At 34.9% G+C, this 16434-nt stretch overlaps 2 protein-coding genes across 2 annotated transcripts; one reads left to right on the top strand and one right to left on the bottom strand.

The window, feature by feature from the left end:
• Positions 1–4237: 4237 nt before the first annotated feature.
• LOC116114018 (phospholipase A1-IIdelta) lies at positions 4238–5467 on the bottom strand. The gene has a single exon (XM_031400164.1). The coding sequence runs from the start codon at positions 5465–5467 to the stop codon at positions 4238–4240; it is 1230 nt and encodes a 409-aa protein (XP_031256024.1).
• Positions 5468–11526: 6059 nt separating this feature from the next.
• LOC116114048 (plant cysteine oxidase 5-like) lies at positions 11527–16134 on the top strand. Its single transcript, XM_031400203.1, has 5 exons — positions 11527–11826; positions 12721–12866; positions 13057–13204; positions 15431–15634; positions 15727–16134. Exons 1-5 carry the CDS (start codon positions 11724–11726, stop codon positions 15843–15845), a joined length of 720 nt encoding a protein of 239 aa, XP_031256063.1. The 5' UTR covers positions 11527–11723; the 3' UTR covers positions 15846–16134.
• Positions 16135–16434: the final 300 nt, after the last annotated feature.

Here is a 16434-nt window from a genome sequence, read left to right as displayed (position 1 = left end):
TAGATATATCAACTTGGGATTTCGCTAAACCTCGGTAGAAATATGTCGTTTTCTTTTTTTAATGTGTATGAGTTGAAAAATTACAAATGGATTCAGATTTTAGTGGCTTAATTTTGATAATGGTACTCCGGTCATCAGTCAAGGTTTATAGAAACAATAATGTTAGACGTACAAAGAAATTTACAAAAAAATTTTGTACAAAGTAAGGTGATAGGAGATGAATGGAAGAGTGAATACAAAAGTTAAACTCATCATTTTCACTCTTCCATTAATATCCTGTCACATCACTTTATACAATAAATCTTTGTAAATTTCTTAATACATGTAGTATTATCCAGTTATAGAAAATGAGAGATTTTGTATATATAACCAAAAGTAAATTATTTATTGAAATCCGCTATTGAAATTTTGTATTGGATGATCGAAACTAATTCACTATTCATTTTCAACTATTTTTTTAACGACCTAATTAACTTATTTGAAAGAAGAGGCAAATGACAAGACCTTTTTATTTTTTTTAATGACAGAGGGTGTTCGGTGAATTTGCGTGCATCCAACTAATTCTCCGGGATCCTAGAACTATCAGTCGGGTAAAAGTTCCAGTGATCACCCCTATTAGCAGTCGTAGAGACTCAAACTCGAGAGATTATGTTAGACTCTTCTCTTACTTTTTTACCATCAAGGGGACCCGAACTTAAGAAACTATATTAGATCCTTCTTTATTCTTTTACAATCAGGCCCTGAAAATCCGTGGATTATACTGTTTTCATTAGACTTTTTAGTCGGATTTCAGGTACTTTCTAGTTCATTTTAACCTGAATTGTTGCTTAAATATTTACATTTCGTGTTTCAAGTTAAAACGGACATTTTGAGCAAATAAGGACAAAATTGGAAATTCTAAACTCAGAAATAAGCGGATCTCAGAAGTTGGGAGAGTTCTGAAGCAGAATAAAGCACTATGAAGCTCGCTTCCAAGGGAGAGCACCGAAGATCGAAGAATCAAGCGAAGATGCAAGCATAGTGGCAGTTCTGTAATTTCAGAACTTTTCAAGAAGCTTCGCCGCGGCGAAGTACACCAGACACGAACATGTCTGCTTCTCTCTTCACCGCGGTGACGGTCGTAAATTCCAGTTTTGTAAAAACGCACAGTTCTACTTTGTGCGTGTTTTTCTGGGAAATTTGGGCGAGGTATAAAAGAAAACACTTAGCCTTTTTCCAGGGGAGGTCGAATAGGGTTAGAGAGCATTTTACTTTTTCTTAGAGTTCATGTTTGAGAGATTGGGAGGTTGAACAAGGGTTAAGATTCGATTTCAACCTAGAGGATTCATCATTTGGGGAGATTTCTTATCTTTTCTGTTATTTTCATTATGTTGAACTTTAATATTTTCGTTTCTTTCATTTGTGTTGTTGATTTAGCCATGAACTAACCCATTTTGGGTTAGGGTTTTGATTGTAGTTCGGATTTTAATGGGTTAAGTGATTGATTATTTTCTTTTCATATGATTGTGCTTGGATTGTGTGTTTACTCTGAATTTTTAATGCTTATATGTGATGAACATGGTGAGATTGAGAAATGAATCATGTTAGGTTTCTTGGGTAATCACCATTGTAGTATTGGATGCTAGAGATAGATTCAAAAATCAATGAAATCATTGTAGGATTCTTATGCTAAATGAGCTTGGATTTGTTAACTTTCAATTTGTTGGGTGCGGAAAGTTGATAAGGAAGAGTAGGGAAACATAGCCTGAGAAGGTATGTTTAACACTTAAGAGAGTTCGATTTACAATCAATGCATATGAGTATGAATTTAGTTTAATTTATAGGTTTTACCCATAAAATCCGAATGAAGTCAAAACCCTACCCGTTTCACTTGAATTAATTTCTATCCGTGTTTTTCATCTCGCATTCATAGTAAATTTTAGTTTAAAATTTATTGTTTAGTTTTAATTAGAAATAGCTCCCATTAATCCAAAGAAATCGATTGCTCCAACTTAAGAATAGTAGGAAACTTAGTGCTTAGCTAACAATCCTCGTGGGAACGATAATCACTCATCATTATATTACTTGTGCGATTAGTATACTTGCTACATTTGCATGTTGTAGGAAACATGCATCAGGCCCGTAATGACTTTTCGTTAACGAATGACTAAAAGCAGCCTTTAGTAAATTTCTCCAATTCTTAGACCACTTAAAATATATCCTTCGGAATTTTATTGACCACCGTCCTCCCAATTTGTATTTCAATAAGACAACTATCAATTGACTATGATTTATTTAGCAGTAATTCCTCCGACACTACCATTAAATTTATAATTAGCTTGATTTATGATAGTGTTAATCGACTTAATGAATCAGTTATTTCTTGTCACATATCCCTGTAACTATTTATATATTGTTATGCCTAAAAAGTCAGGGCTGACGTGGACTCTCGTCAGCAAGAGCCAATCAGAATTTAGGGAGGCTTTTTGTCGTCTAGACGTTGCCACGTCGTGCAATGACGGAAGATGTATGGTTCTCCTCAGTGCAACAGGTGAATGTCAGGCTTGCGAGTGGCTAGGAATCGTCCACCTGCCCAAACCCTACGCAATTTAAGGATATTTCTCGTGTAGACAACCAATGGGAAACGGGTTAGAAATTGTGCCCTACCTACCAGATTGCAGGCTCATGATTATTACCTTGAATCTTCCCACTATAAATAGAGGGCTCCTCTCTCATTTACGGGATTGGCTTACCTTTAGTCTTAAACAGCACACACACACACACACACACACACTCTCTCTCTCTCTCTCTAGATTGTTACTTAACTCGCTACATGCGACCTGACTGTAACCATCTATTAATACAATTACAGTGGATGTAGGAATCGCTTTTGAGCATTTGAACCACTTTAAAAACCGTCTTTTATTTACCCTCTTGCTACATATTTTCATATCACGTGTAACTTCTAAGCCCGCTTAGCACTTTGCACATGTGAGTCGTTGGTGTCAAAATCCAGCATCAACATATACTAACATTAGACTTTTGATAGGCTTACGCATAAAATATGTTGCAAAATGCATTAGACTTTCATCAAACTTATATAATATATATACAGTAAAACCTCTCTATAGTGATATTCTATATAAGAATAAACTCTACATAGTCATGAAAAACTCTAGTCTCAATTTGGGATAGTTATAAATAAGAATAAACTCCACATTGTAATAAGTTATAATTTTTCTAATTCCCGTCTTAAGGAAAGTTGCCTCTACATAGTAATAATTATTTGTATATTACCAAAAATATATGTTATGTTACATTATAGGTTTAAGATGAAATAAAATATTTATCTAAAGTTGTTTGGGACAATGATTTATATTTTTAGAGTTGTTACCGCATCTTTTACCTTGCTAGTATGTAATAACTTGCTAGCATGGACACCTTCTTGTTGAAGCCAAAATATTTTTAGCTTCTCAAGCATGTTTAGAGCTTCATGGCATGAAACTTTTTGTATTTCCGTACTATCATCCTTAGGATTATTTCTTTTATCTTATTGTCTAATGGTAGTAATGATTTCTTCTTCAATTAAAGCATACACGATTTGTTGCTCATTTGGATGATCAATGAAGACATTAATATCCATTTGATTAGTGTGGTGAAATTGTCGAATCTGATCACTCAATTTTGCAATGGCTTTTTTATTTTTCTTATCTACTTCATTTGTAACTTGCAATTCATCAAAATCGAGGGTCTTAATTTTGCAATGCTTAAAACCATTAGCAATTATCTTGGCTTCACATCAATTGACCATGCATCAACTACATTTATAGTTCTATTAATGACACTTATTTTTGCTGGTTCCAAGACACGGTCTTCAATCAATTTCAAAAGTAGGCAATTAAAGCGCTGAATTGAAATCCTAATACTGTACTATTAAAACATGAATTAAAATATAAGAAATCAAAACTATAATTTTTGTAATTACATCTCCATTCAATTGTAACCTTCTTATAATAATAAAAATTAGTTAGTCCCACCATTATGACTATAAAGAGGTTATACTATATATATATATATATATATATAACAATAAATTTTATCATTAAGATGACACGTTCAATGATTCTACAAATTCACCAATGGAGGACACACGGAATACAAATGAGACACATAATGTGGATAAGAAACTGAATTTAAAAAGAAAGAGTTGGCGACACCTAAAGTTCAAAAGAGTGGCTGTGGGCTCATCACTTAACAGTCAAAATTCGGGAACAGGTAGGTCTTCCTCAGCTGGTTGAGCCTGAACCCACTCTCCATCTTCATCTCTCACCATTCCTTTATTCTTCTCAACCCACCATGAACCAGGCACGTACAATTCATCCTTCAAGTACTCAGACGACTTGTTCACTAAAGCCACGCTCCTCTTCACTCTCAGTTTAAACTCTTCCTTCTCTCCATTCCATCCGGCTACTATATGTAATATTGCCTGCAAATTATGCCAGTCACTGGGATTCTTCGAATCCTTTAAGCTCGGAGACTTCCTTGTATCAATCTCAAGCTCAGTTCCTGTATACACATACCCCAATAATCGCCCTGGATAGTGAGGGATAAGATCAATTTTGTTTCTTACGTGCAAAACCTTGAGGTTTGGATACTGTTTCATCCTCTCGTTGAAAGCTTTGTTTCCAACTTGTGGACAGCCGAAAACAAAGGCTGATACAGGAATGTCAGTGATGCCATTTTCTACCAGATCGAAAGCACTCAAAACTGATAAACTTGCCCCCAAACTATGCCCTGTAAAGATTATACTTAGTTTCTCGTCTTTATATCGTTCCCTCAACTCCTTAATCTTCCTCGTAAGTTGTACCCTGGCGCTCAATTTTGTGAATTTCGATTTGGGGTCATCGGAAGTGTAAATAGTTAGCCATCCGAGCATCACTTTAGGGACTTTCTCATCGTCATCACTGTCGCTACTGCTATTATCTCCAACTTTGACACTCTGCTTTAATAAGGGTCCGATAGACTCCATCTTGGCGCCGAACACATTAACCCACTCGTAGTTTCTGGTGGTCCCACGCCACGCCACGTAGATTTCACGACGGCTAATAGATTTGGATCTCTCATCTGAAGTGACGGCAATGTAACCAATCCAGTTAGATTCACGGTCCCAGGACTCCTGGGACATCGAGTGGAGGAGAAAGGCTTTAGGGAGACTGACACGTACGATGCCGTAAAGGAAGGAGAAGACTTGGTAGTCTAAAGCAGATTCAAGCATGACTTTGTCGAAGAAATTTGTCTTGCCATAACGGCTGCTGCCGCAGTACTTGGAGCCCTGGTCATTGTTGAAGGTGTCGTAGGTGGCCTGAATGAAGTCGCCGCAGCGGAGGATGAGCTTCCGGAGGGAAAGATCAAGTGGGTCGAGGAGTTTCTCCCAGTTGTTGTTGCCCAACAGCTCTTGCCAAGTAAGATCTTCTTGCGCTGAAGCCATTAATGGATAAATCCGACTGTAGGGTTTGCAGCAGAGTGTAGGGGATCTTATCCAGGAAAAATCAAGCGTGGTGTTTTTGTCTTATGAAGATAGAGTCTTCATTGTGATGATAATGGTGTGAGTGTGACCCATGTGGTTGAAAATTGTTCACATAAAAATATTAATCCAAATGATGTATTATTTTACGTTGAATCAGCACATTCACATCATTTGACTGACTGTTGTTGTCTTTTCTTGTTTGTCTATATCCCCGGATTAAAACGCGTATAAAACTTGGACCATGTAGATTGCAAAATCTACTGTTAGGAAACAGTTGATCCTGTACGGTTGAGCGACGATCGGCTGGATCTGCACATACCAAGAAAATAAACACAAAAGCTCGCGACGAGCACAGTGTAGTGTTTACATCGGAGTAAAGCTCACGGGAGACACAGTATGGTGTCTGCCCTCAAGTCAACATATTGAACGTCATAAACTAAAACTACGGCAGAGGTGACTGTGGTTCTTAGAAATAATAACTTTAATAGTTTGGAATGAGAAAGTCATGATTTACTTGCTTTGGTAGTAGTAACAATCCTAATTCATGCAAAATTCAAGATATTAGATGAATTAGGATATACATGAAATAGGAAGTAGATGAATTAGAATATGAATAGAACTCTAGGTTCTTTGGAAAAGCCATGGGATGATGGGTCTAAGCCCAAGTGAACTAACAACAAGACCCAATTCATAGTAAGGCTTCAGTGATTGGATGATCCAATTTATGAGTAGCCTGATTGGTATAATGAGTTGGCTAATGGTGCGGATTTTAGCATAGACTTAACAAGAACTAGATCATGACATTGAGCTAGATGTTTTGTGTTTGTGCTTGATAAAACCCAAGATGATTTTTTGTCCATACATACCACACTTTATATGTTTTGAAATCTTATAAAAGTTTCCTAAAACATGTATAGGAACTTCCACGTTATAAATTTGGTTTCCAAGATTACCTCTTCGCTAAGCTTTAAAAACTTACCTATAAACATGACACATTATTTAACCTTTGGAGTTGACATACTAATAATTCTTCTTTGAAAATATCGATCCACTTGATTTAAATAAAGACTAGTGTAAGAAGATAAAGCCCACTTAAACTTGGCATTCACTATTTTTTTTAAGTTTTGTCTTGTGGCATAATTCTACTTTTGAAATCGTTCTCCAATAAACAAACCAATGGAATTAAGAAACGTGCTGCCAACCAAACAAAGGAATTAAAGCCACATAAATAAGAAGACGTGGCCTCCTAATCTTATTCTCTATGTGGTGGTGGTGGTGGTGGTGGTGGTTTCAGCTCGGGTTTTGACTTTTCAATTGTTTTTGGCTGATGATGGTGGTGGATGTGGCTGTAAAGTAAGAAATTGAATTTTGTTGTTTGAACAATAGGCTGGTTGTGGTGGACTGGACCGGAGGTGAAGATGTATTTTGNTTGATTGGTGTGAAAAAAATTAAAGGTTTTAGGGTTATTTATAGTGTATTTGTGGGGGGGGGGGAAATGAAAAAAAAAAACTTATAATTATATAAATATAACCGTTGGTGTCAGTTGACCGTTGGCAGCCAACGGTTATAAAATTTTTTATAACCGTTGGCTGCAAACGGTTAAATTTTTTTTTTTTTAATAAATTTTATAAAATTTCATTTTAGTCCTTATAATTTATACTTATTTTAGGGGGTTTAATATAATTTTACAAAGGACTAAAATGATAAAAGGTAAAAAAAATTTAGGCCCAGGCCCGGGCCTTGGAGGAGGGCCCGGGCCCTCCTCCTTAGGCCTGGTCCTGTTTTGGGACCAGGCCTCCTAGGACCGGTTTTTGGAGTCTGCCCTAATTGGTATAATGAGCTGGCTAATGGTGTGGATTTTAGCATAGACTTAACCAGAATTAGATCATGATATTGAGCTACATAATAGATGTTTTGTGTTTGTGCTTGATAAGGCCTAAGACGATTTTTTGTCCATACAGACCACACTTTATATGTTTTGAAATCTTATGAAAGTTTCCTAAAACATGTATAGGAACTTCCACGTTATAAATTTGGTTTCCAAGATTACCTCTTCGCTAAGCTTTAAAAACTTACCTATAAACATGACACATTATTTAACCTTTGAGAGTTGACATACTAATAATTCTTCTTTGAAAATATCGATCCACTTGATTTAAATAAAGACTAGTGTAAGAAGATAAAACCCACTTAAACTTGGCATTCACTATTTTTTTTAAGTTGGTCTCGTGGATTAATTTTACTTTTGAAATCGTTCTCAATAAACAAACCAATGGAATTAAGAAACGTGCTGCCAACCAAACAAAGGAATTAAAGCCACATAAATAAGAAGACGTGGCCTCCTAATCTTATTCTCTATGTGTGGTGGTGGTGTGGTTCAGTCGGGTTTTGACTTTTCAATTGTTTTTGGCGATGATGGTGGTGGAGTTTGCTGTAAAGTAAGAAATTGAATTTTGTGTTTGAACAATAGCTGGTTGTGGTGGACTGGACCGGAGGTGAAGATGTATTTGGTGTTCTTAATTACTTTCGAAAATAAGTAGAGGTGTTATTTTCAAATTTGAAAAAGCAGTATGAAGAAAAACAATTCCTATATGTTCGGTTGAGAAATTGGTTCTTCTAAACTGTGCAGCAAATTTTCGACTCACATCAGTTGGGTTAGATGTTGCCAATGTAATTATTTTATATTGTTAATTTTAATTAAAAAAAAAAAAAATCAAAAACATGTAGTTATTTCTGACGATATAGACGAAAATTTAATTAAAGAAAATTAATATGCTAACTATCATAGTTTATCAAAATTGTACCTTTCAACCAAAGTATGTGGAATTAATTAATATTATATTATCTTTTTTTTTTTTTTTTTTTTTTTGTTAGCAAAAATGCATACATGCGTTATTAGCGAAACATTTATTATGTTTCATGTGGCCTTCATATAAGTTATAACCATAGGAAAACAGTTCCCGGGGGGGAACTTGATAAAACTGAAATGTCGTGGAGGTTTTTAGGGTTTTTGATACATATGGGAGATCTAGGGAACCGATACCTCAGGGGAGGTATCTGATATAACCCTATAATCTTGTAAATATGAATAACTTTAGTAGATTGTTAATATAAGCAGAATTTTAAATTTTTTTTAATTGATGAATTTTTTGATTCAAGCAATTTATAAATAAACTGTGTACTATATATATATATATCTATATTATTATATTTTTATTTTATTGGGATAAACTCGGTAAATATATTAAGAAAATGAAGGACAAAGAAAGGGAAAAAGTATTTGTATATTTGGTCTTTTATACATATTTACTATCCAAAAATAAGAAAGGGAAAAACCCTTGAGCTTGCAAACCCTTGGACAGACCCAAGGGGCAAAAATAGAACAAAATAAACTAAGGAGCGCCTATACACATAGCCCAGACAGACCCCAGCCGTTACAATACACACAAAAAATCAAGGCGAACGCCCAAAAAGGAGCGCACAGCCCTGCTAGACAAATATGATCAAAAGGCCTAAAAACAATGTTATCACCAATCCTAATAAGCAAACTAACTGGATCCTAACCACAAGCAAATAACAGGCAGTAAGAAACCGGTAACAAAAGAAGCAGTTTCATCAACCCAACCATCCTCACTTCATCCCAAATTCGCAGCCAAGTTATGAGAAGAATGCACATAACCTTTGATACACTTTATTGGGATGTCCCATTCAGACACAAACCGACAGACAGAAAGGCTATCCTTGAATCTGAGTGAGTAGAGCCGAAGCCTGACTTCTCCCAAAATGATAGACTCTAGCTTCTCATCGCTTCTACAACTGTTCTTGAAGATACAAAAGTTCCTTTCTTGCCAACCGAGGCACACAAGAGTAATTTACCAACAACGGCAGAGGTGCTCTTATTAGCACACCACGTAACAATTTCTTGTCAACTACCACACATAGGAAAGAACTTCCCCTTAGCTTGAACATACTTCCAAATTTTCAGAGCATTCTGACATTGGAAAAAAAGCCAACAGGTGATCATGAGTCTCCATAACCATGCTACAGAATTTGCAAAGAAGGTCAGCATCATTTCGCCAATGTCTCATTTTATCTTGGCTGAGGAGTTTGGACTTAAAAGGCCAGTCAAGTGATAAAAGAATGCCTTGGGACAAAGAAACCATTCCACATTAGACTACTCCGGGGGACAACTTGATGAGCTACAGAAATCCATCCAAACCTGCCTGCCATTATTTACAATTTACAAATAAATAATTGTGCAAAGTTGAGTCAGTCTTTACATTTAAAATTATACTAATTAATTGAAATAGATTTGATTTCAAGATTTTAAATTAATTCAAAGATAGTAGAAATTACTGAAAATATTATTAAACGAATTTATTGAACGAAGATGAGAAAAATAAAATACCGTAATTGTAACAACATACGAGATAATTTTTGGTGTATTTATGGTTTAAATGAGTATCAATACAAAACATATAATGCATCCTTTTTCATTATATAGAATAGATTCCTCCAGTAACTTTATTTTTATAAAGTTGGATCCTTTCGGGTTGTGCTCCAACTTTCGGTGTTCAAGTTGGAATAATAACATGGAATATTTCAGTTTAACTAACTTTCTTATTCAGAATAATACTACCGTTAATGAATAATGTAATAAATTAAACTAAATAGTGTGACAATGAATCATGCATTAGGTTATTACATTAATTTATACAAAGAGATTGATTCTTCTATCGTTGTTAAATTGAGAGGCCAATCTGCCTTTTGTCTGTTCATCAATTAATGACAAAGGCCGGCCCACGTCCGGCGGCTACTAATTAAGGAGAAATTTCAATTTTCTGAAGTAGATAAAATTTTACCAAAACAATAAGTGGGCTTCATGACGAAATTATAGACATGTGAACTTGTTAGATGATAGAATTAACGTTAATATTCCTATGCTTGTTTTTATCATGTTTGAGAGATCACCTACCAATATTTGAATTAGTAAAAAGAATAATAAATTAATTTATCAACAAAAATGCAAAACTTGAGGTGTAACCGTGTAACTTTAATTCTTCAATTAGTACTTCTTTATTTATTGATTGACACCCATGACTCAGCCTCAATTTTGTATTTATATGAAGTTTCCCATTATCACCGACTTTATTATGTCAATATTTAACTTTACAATTCCAAACAAATTAAATTTAAATTTAGCCATTGGACGAAAATGTGTAACGTTACTTTATAATAACAATAAACCACCATATATGCCGAAATATTTGAATTAATGTCCTTTTGTGATGTGCATTAACTCCTCTTAGATACTTTCTAGGTGGCTTTTGTACAATAGTTCAAAATTACATCAGTTTTGAGAAAGGGTAGAAGCGTAAATTACTGTGGAAATACAGGCCTAACTGTTAGGTGGTCAACAGAACACGGCCAGGTAAGTGTAACAAGTAGCTGAGCCAGAGCCCAAAAGGCCAAGCAAAAGAGACCACCAGTGACGTGTGCAAAATCTTCCTGCGCCTTCTCCTCTTCTTCCCTTCGCTTACTTACAACGATCCCTTCTTTATTTCTATTCTTCCTCATCGTCTCAGTCCCCCCCCTCCTGTGCGTTTTATTTATCATGCGCACCCCAGGTATGATATCCTACGCACTCTCTCCCCTCACATCTCACTCTTGTTTCTATTTTCTATCGATCTGATACGCCTCCTCTTTTCCTCAAACTGCTTGTTTCTATTTCTATTTTTCTTTTATTCCTATTTAAAAGCCCTTCGATCATGTTATTTTTAATCTGAAACGCTGTTGTTTCCGCAAATTACATTTTTTTTTTTTTATTGTACTATCTGCTTTTTGTTTGATTGTAGAGAAAATTAAATGAAAACAATCGATTAATTCACTGCAATATTTTAAAATTTCTTTCAATTTTATTACATTTATATCGGAGTGTTCTAGAAATTTCATGGTTTATGTCCAATTTAGTTAGTTAATTTTAATAGAAATGCGTTGCAACTATTTAATTAGTGTTTCGTTTGTGTTTGTTGAATTTAGATTGGCAGAGAGGGATGAGGTAAGTGTCATGCAGATCTATTACCGTCGATTTGGTTCGCAGATAAAGAGCAAAGTATTCAATTGCATATTTTATCGTAATTTCAGCTAGTGAGTTTCTAGAAAAGGCGTTATCGGCTTACTGAAACTAGTTCAGTTAAGTTGGTATCGTCTTTACATCATGCCATATTACATACAGAGACTTTACAATACTTGCAAAGCATCGTTCTCGCCAAATGGGCCAGTTTCCGAAGAAGCCCTGGACAAAGTTCGAACTATGTTAGGTATTGAGAACGGGCTCTTTATTTTGTTATTATGTATTAATTTATGAGCTTTTTTCAATCTAGAATGCTCTGGATAGATTTATATTAAAATTTTGTAAGTTTTTTATTCTTGTGAATGTGCATGTGACATGGGCTTAATTGATTTTTGCGAAGAATCACCCAGTTGGATGAGAAAGTAGTCTTTGTGACATAGTTAGTTAAGTCTATTACTACATTTTGGATCAAATTTGATGATTTGGTTGGGGAGATGGCTTAATTTGAGTGTTACTGAATATGTATTGATGTGGCACCATCGATCATTTACATAGGCTATCCATGTGTAACTTACCGTGGGCCCTGACTAACCTGTAAATCGAATGTGTAGTTAGTGCAAAATTCCACTGCTCATTTTGCTGAGAATTGTCTTTTGACAATCTTTATTAGATACCTTGACTTGTGAGTTCTTTAGCTTTTTGTTGTAGGAATCAGTTAAAAGAAGTTATTAATTTATTTTAATGTATGATAAGAAAGGCTAGTTTACGTTTTGTGTTTGATAAAGATGCATTATAGCTTCCTCTCTGTACATTGTGTTACTTGCTTTTTTCTTTTATACATTTATTTATTATTTTCTTATATCACCTGCATGTGCTTCTACTATGGTACCATCTTTTAATCCTTTGGTTGACAAGGTTTTGACAGGCTAATTGTGCTATGAATTAAGATTAATGTGTGTAACCTAGTTGCGCACTATGCTTTATAGTCTTGTGAAATTGTAAGTGAGATTATATTTATAGAGGTTTTAATTTTTGCTTCCAATATTAATGCTGACATTAAATTTCTAAGTTTTTGCTGTCAGCATCAGTACATATTCCTATTAGTTTTCACATTTTAACCCCAGATATAATTTTATTTCAGACAAAATCAAGCCTTCTGATGTTGGCCTCGAGCAGGAGGCTCAATTGGTGCGTAATTGGCCAGGTCCTATGCTTGAACGTAATGGGAGGCATCAATCTTTGGCACCAATCAAATACTTGCATCTACATGAGTGTGACAGTTTCTCTGTAAGCACAGGCTGCAAACTGCCTGTTACTTAGTTACATATTTATTTCTCAGCTGGAAGTTATGCTCTGTGTTTTAAATTTACGTTGATCTAAACAAAATCAATGTTTTTTTGTTATTGCAAGTATAATTGTGAAACTTGAAACTGACTTACTGAGATTCATTTTTCTTAAATCTTTATTTTTTTCTCAGATAGGAATTTTTTGCATGCCGCCTTCATCAATCATACCCCTCCATAATCATCCTGGAATGACAGTTTTGAGCAAGCTTGTCTACGGTTCATTACATGTGAAGTCCTATGATTGGCTTGGTTTGCCTGAGCCTGCTGAATCAATGCAAGGTGTGTTTCTATGGTATATTGTCTCTCCCACTTTAATTGATTATGCTAGTTCTGTTGTGCCTGTAAACAATACACAAGACTATGCCCATGGTTTTAGAACTAAGTTGCACTCTGCTTGATGAATATTTATTTCTTAGTGAAACATAGTAATTTGTTTTGTGAATTGGAATTGTGTCAACCACAGGAATATTTTGTCTAAACCTAAAAACCTGCTTATCTTTTTGGATCTGCTGCTCTTCTGTTAATTGATCATGGAAGGATTTTTGCATTTTTATCTTGATAATATGTATATGGTTTGATTTACGAATGTTGTGTAATTCCGTTTATCTTTATGTTCTACTTATCAAGTTGATTGACTTCTGATGGGGAATGATATTATTGTAATTATTTTTTCCATTAAATTAATATACTATATTGGAAACCAAGAGTTAGATAGGCAGCTTGGAGATGTCAGAAGCCATGGTTAGTATCTTTCTACAGTAGATGGGCAGATTGACTCCTTTTACTTGTTAGGATGGGTAAGATTTTTAGTGTATTTGGTTGACATTCAACTGCTAAGTGTCAATCTGACACAAAATGGTTTGCAATTTTTATTGAATTACTAATGTTGGAAATACCTAAGTTGTTCTTCAGGCCCTAACTTTTATATGAGATTTATTCTGATTAAATTCTATTGAGTTGAGTTTTCTTGGAAAAGTGTGGCATTCTCGTGTGCCAAGGGCTTGAATGTACTAAACTTGATAGTACAACATGTACTGATGGAGGAGTTGACCTAAAGTTGCTTTAACTCCAAATGATTTATTACTGTTGCAGTTCCCTTTTTCTGGAGCCTCAGCAGTACTTGCTTTAGTCATTAAGATATCTACAGCTTCTCACTTTATTTATATTGCATTTTCGAATGGAAATCCTGAAGTCTTCTCTTCATGATATTTTTCTTCTAGCTACTACATGATCTTTTGATTGGGTGCAGACCTGGATAATTAAGACAAATAATTTTTCATTAAAAACTTCAGCCATTCCTTGCCATTTAGATTACCAATGACTTAGTTGATTTATTGAATACGTATTGATAATTTAGTTGATTTATTGAATACGTATTGATAATTTTGAACATTGATAAATTGAAAGTGCTCTTATATCAGTATATGACCCTTGCATAGGGGATTGAAAGCTTTTTTAATTTGAGTAGTGATTCTAAATACGAGTGCTATCTTTTTAGCTTGTAGGTTATTGTTGTGCACAAGTCTTGAGATTAAGTACTGAACCAGAGTTGGGGCCTTGGGGAGTTGCATGGGGTTAAAATGAAAAATAAAATTATAACTCTAGATGTGCTATAGTTCATAGAAAATTCTAGTTCAATCTGTACTGTATTGACAGCTAAGAGGGAGCCTATGAAGGGAAGACAATATTGATATTAATATCTTTTGGTAGTATAAGATTCTGCTTTTCATTGGAATAATTTTAAGGGAGTTAATGGTGGGGAAAACGGCTTCCAAAGAGTCTGGCTAGCTGACACTCTTACGCTGTTTATATTTCTTTTATTAACAAAGTTGAGAATGCTTTAAGATTTTATCATTCAACTGCCTGGTAAGTATAATTCAAGTTGTTTTTTGATGTTAAAAGTTTTGTGTTAATTTGAATTTTGACTTGGTGTTTAAATCTCCCGTGATATGCAAGAATTACATTTGGCATGTACCCTATATTTGTCTTTGGTTCGGGGACCTGCTAATTGATTAATTCACTGATCACTAATTTAATATTGCTATTATTGTTTGATCTAATTTTTTTTTTTTTTTTTTTTTTTCTTTTTGGTAAAGTTACTTGTAATATTGAATTCTACAAACCCAGTCGTGTGATTTAAGAAATAGTATTGGATGATTTTGGTTATGTACTTGGGTATAGGATATATAATATATAAGAAATCAAGATTTTTACATTCTTTATTTTTCATGAAGAGGAATATTTGAGGCTTGTGATATTTTGATTGATTAAATAAAGATGTTTCAATACATTAGGGCACACAATTATTTACAGGAAGGACTTCTTGTGAGTCCTGTGATGGCATTATATGTTTTTATTCGATCGATATATCATTTCCTTTTAATTGCATTTGCTTTATCTATCTCAATTGAGCTTCTCTTACCCTCTCCACAAGATGGATGGCTATAGATATATTCATTTTTAACTTTTGACTTATTTACATTTGTTATGAATGGTGGTTTGCAGCGAGACCTGCAAAGATTGTTAAAGATCATGAGATGACAGCTCCTTGTGCGGCAACAACTCTCTATCCCACGAGTGGAGGGAACATCCATTGTTTCAAAGCTATAACTCCCTGTGCTATCTTTGATATCCTCTCTCCTCCTTACTCTGCAGATCATGGAAGACATTGCACTTATTTTCGGAGGTCCCCCAGAAGGGATCTTCCAGGTAATCATGGCTGTTATTACAGATTGCTATTACCTTAAATCATGGCTTAACTAGTTGTATTTATGTATCTATTTTTCCTTGCTTAAATGAAGGTGAACTTGAAGTGAATGGAGTGACAGTCTCAGAAGTTGCTTGGTTAGAAGAGTTTCAACCCCCTGACAACTTTGTGATTCGGAGAGGGCTGTACAAGGGTCCGGTTATTAGAACTTGAGAATTGTTGATTTGGTGTACCATCCATTCTAATGATATTGGCTCTTCAACTTATGGAAAAATAGAGGGGAAATTGTTTATGGTTTGTCAATAGCCTAGGCAATAATTAATTTTTGGGCCATGTAATTGAGGCATTGGGTTTGTACATATTATTACTGCCAATGTAGTCCTTTGATTTACTGACCTCACCCTTTATTAGTGAGATAGCGACTTGAAAGTTGAGAAGAGCTGTTGCCGGATTATATTCTTGTTTGAATTTGTTTGTTCAATGACAATTAGCAGTTGATATACTTTTATTGCCTGTGTTTGATGGCTGGGTTGTGCATTGGTCAGCCTGACCTGACTGAGCATGTTAAACAGTGAGTAGTCACTCTGTCACTGTCAGGGAGAGTGGGGGATTGCAAGCTGAAGAGGATTAGGGTTTAGTTGGAGCTTGAGTTAATCCCGACTTCAGTTGTCTGTTCTCTGTTACATCACACATCAAGTCAAATTTGTTTTCTTATGTCAAAACTCAAAAGTAGTAAGTTACGACAACTCTGTCTGTCACACATCAAATAATATCGAGATTGTTCTATATTATTTGATCGCTG

This window comes from Pistacia vera, unplaced genomic scaffold (assembly GCF_008641045.1).
Source record: "Pistacia vera cultivar Batoury unplaced genomic scaffold, PisVer_v2 Contig7, whole genome shotgun sequence".
NCBI lineage: Eukaryota > Viridiplantae > Streptophyta > Magnoliopsida > Sapindales > Anacardiaceae > Pistacia > Pistacia vera.
The sequence above is the reverse complement of the archived record's forward strand: the minus strand, read 5'-3'. Positions and strand labels throughout refer to the sequence as shown.

Excerpts from the sequence above, each read along its gene's own strand:
- LOC116114018 (XM_031400164.1), bottom strand. The coding sequence starts at position 5,467 with ATGGCTTCAGCGCAAGAAGATCTTACTTGGCAAGAGCTGTTGGGCAAC.
- LOC116114048 (XM_031400203.1), top strand. The coding sequence starts at position 11,724 with ATGCCATATTACATACAGAGACTTTACAATACTTGCAAAGCATCGTTC. Across the intron at positions 12,867-13,056 it reads ATGAGTGTGACAGTTTCTCT|ATAGGAATTTTTTGCATGCC; the intron begins GTAAGCACAGGC and ends TTTTTTTCTCAG. Across the intron at positions 13,205-15,430 it reads GCCTGCTGAATCAATGCAAG|CGAGACCTGCAAAGATTGTT; the intron begins GTGTGTTTCTAT and ends GGTGGTTTGCAG.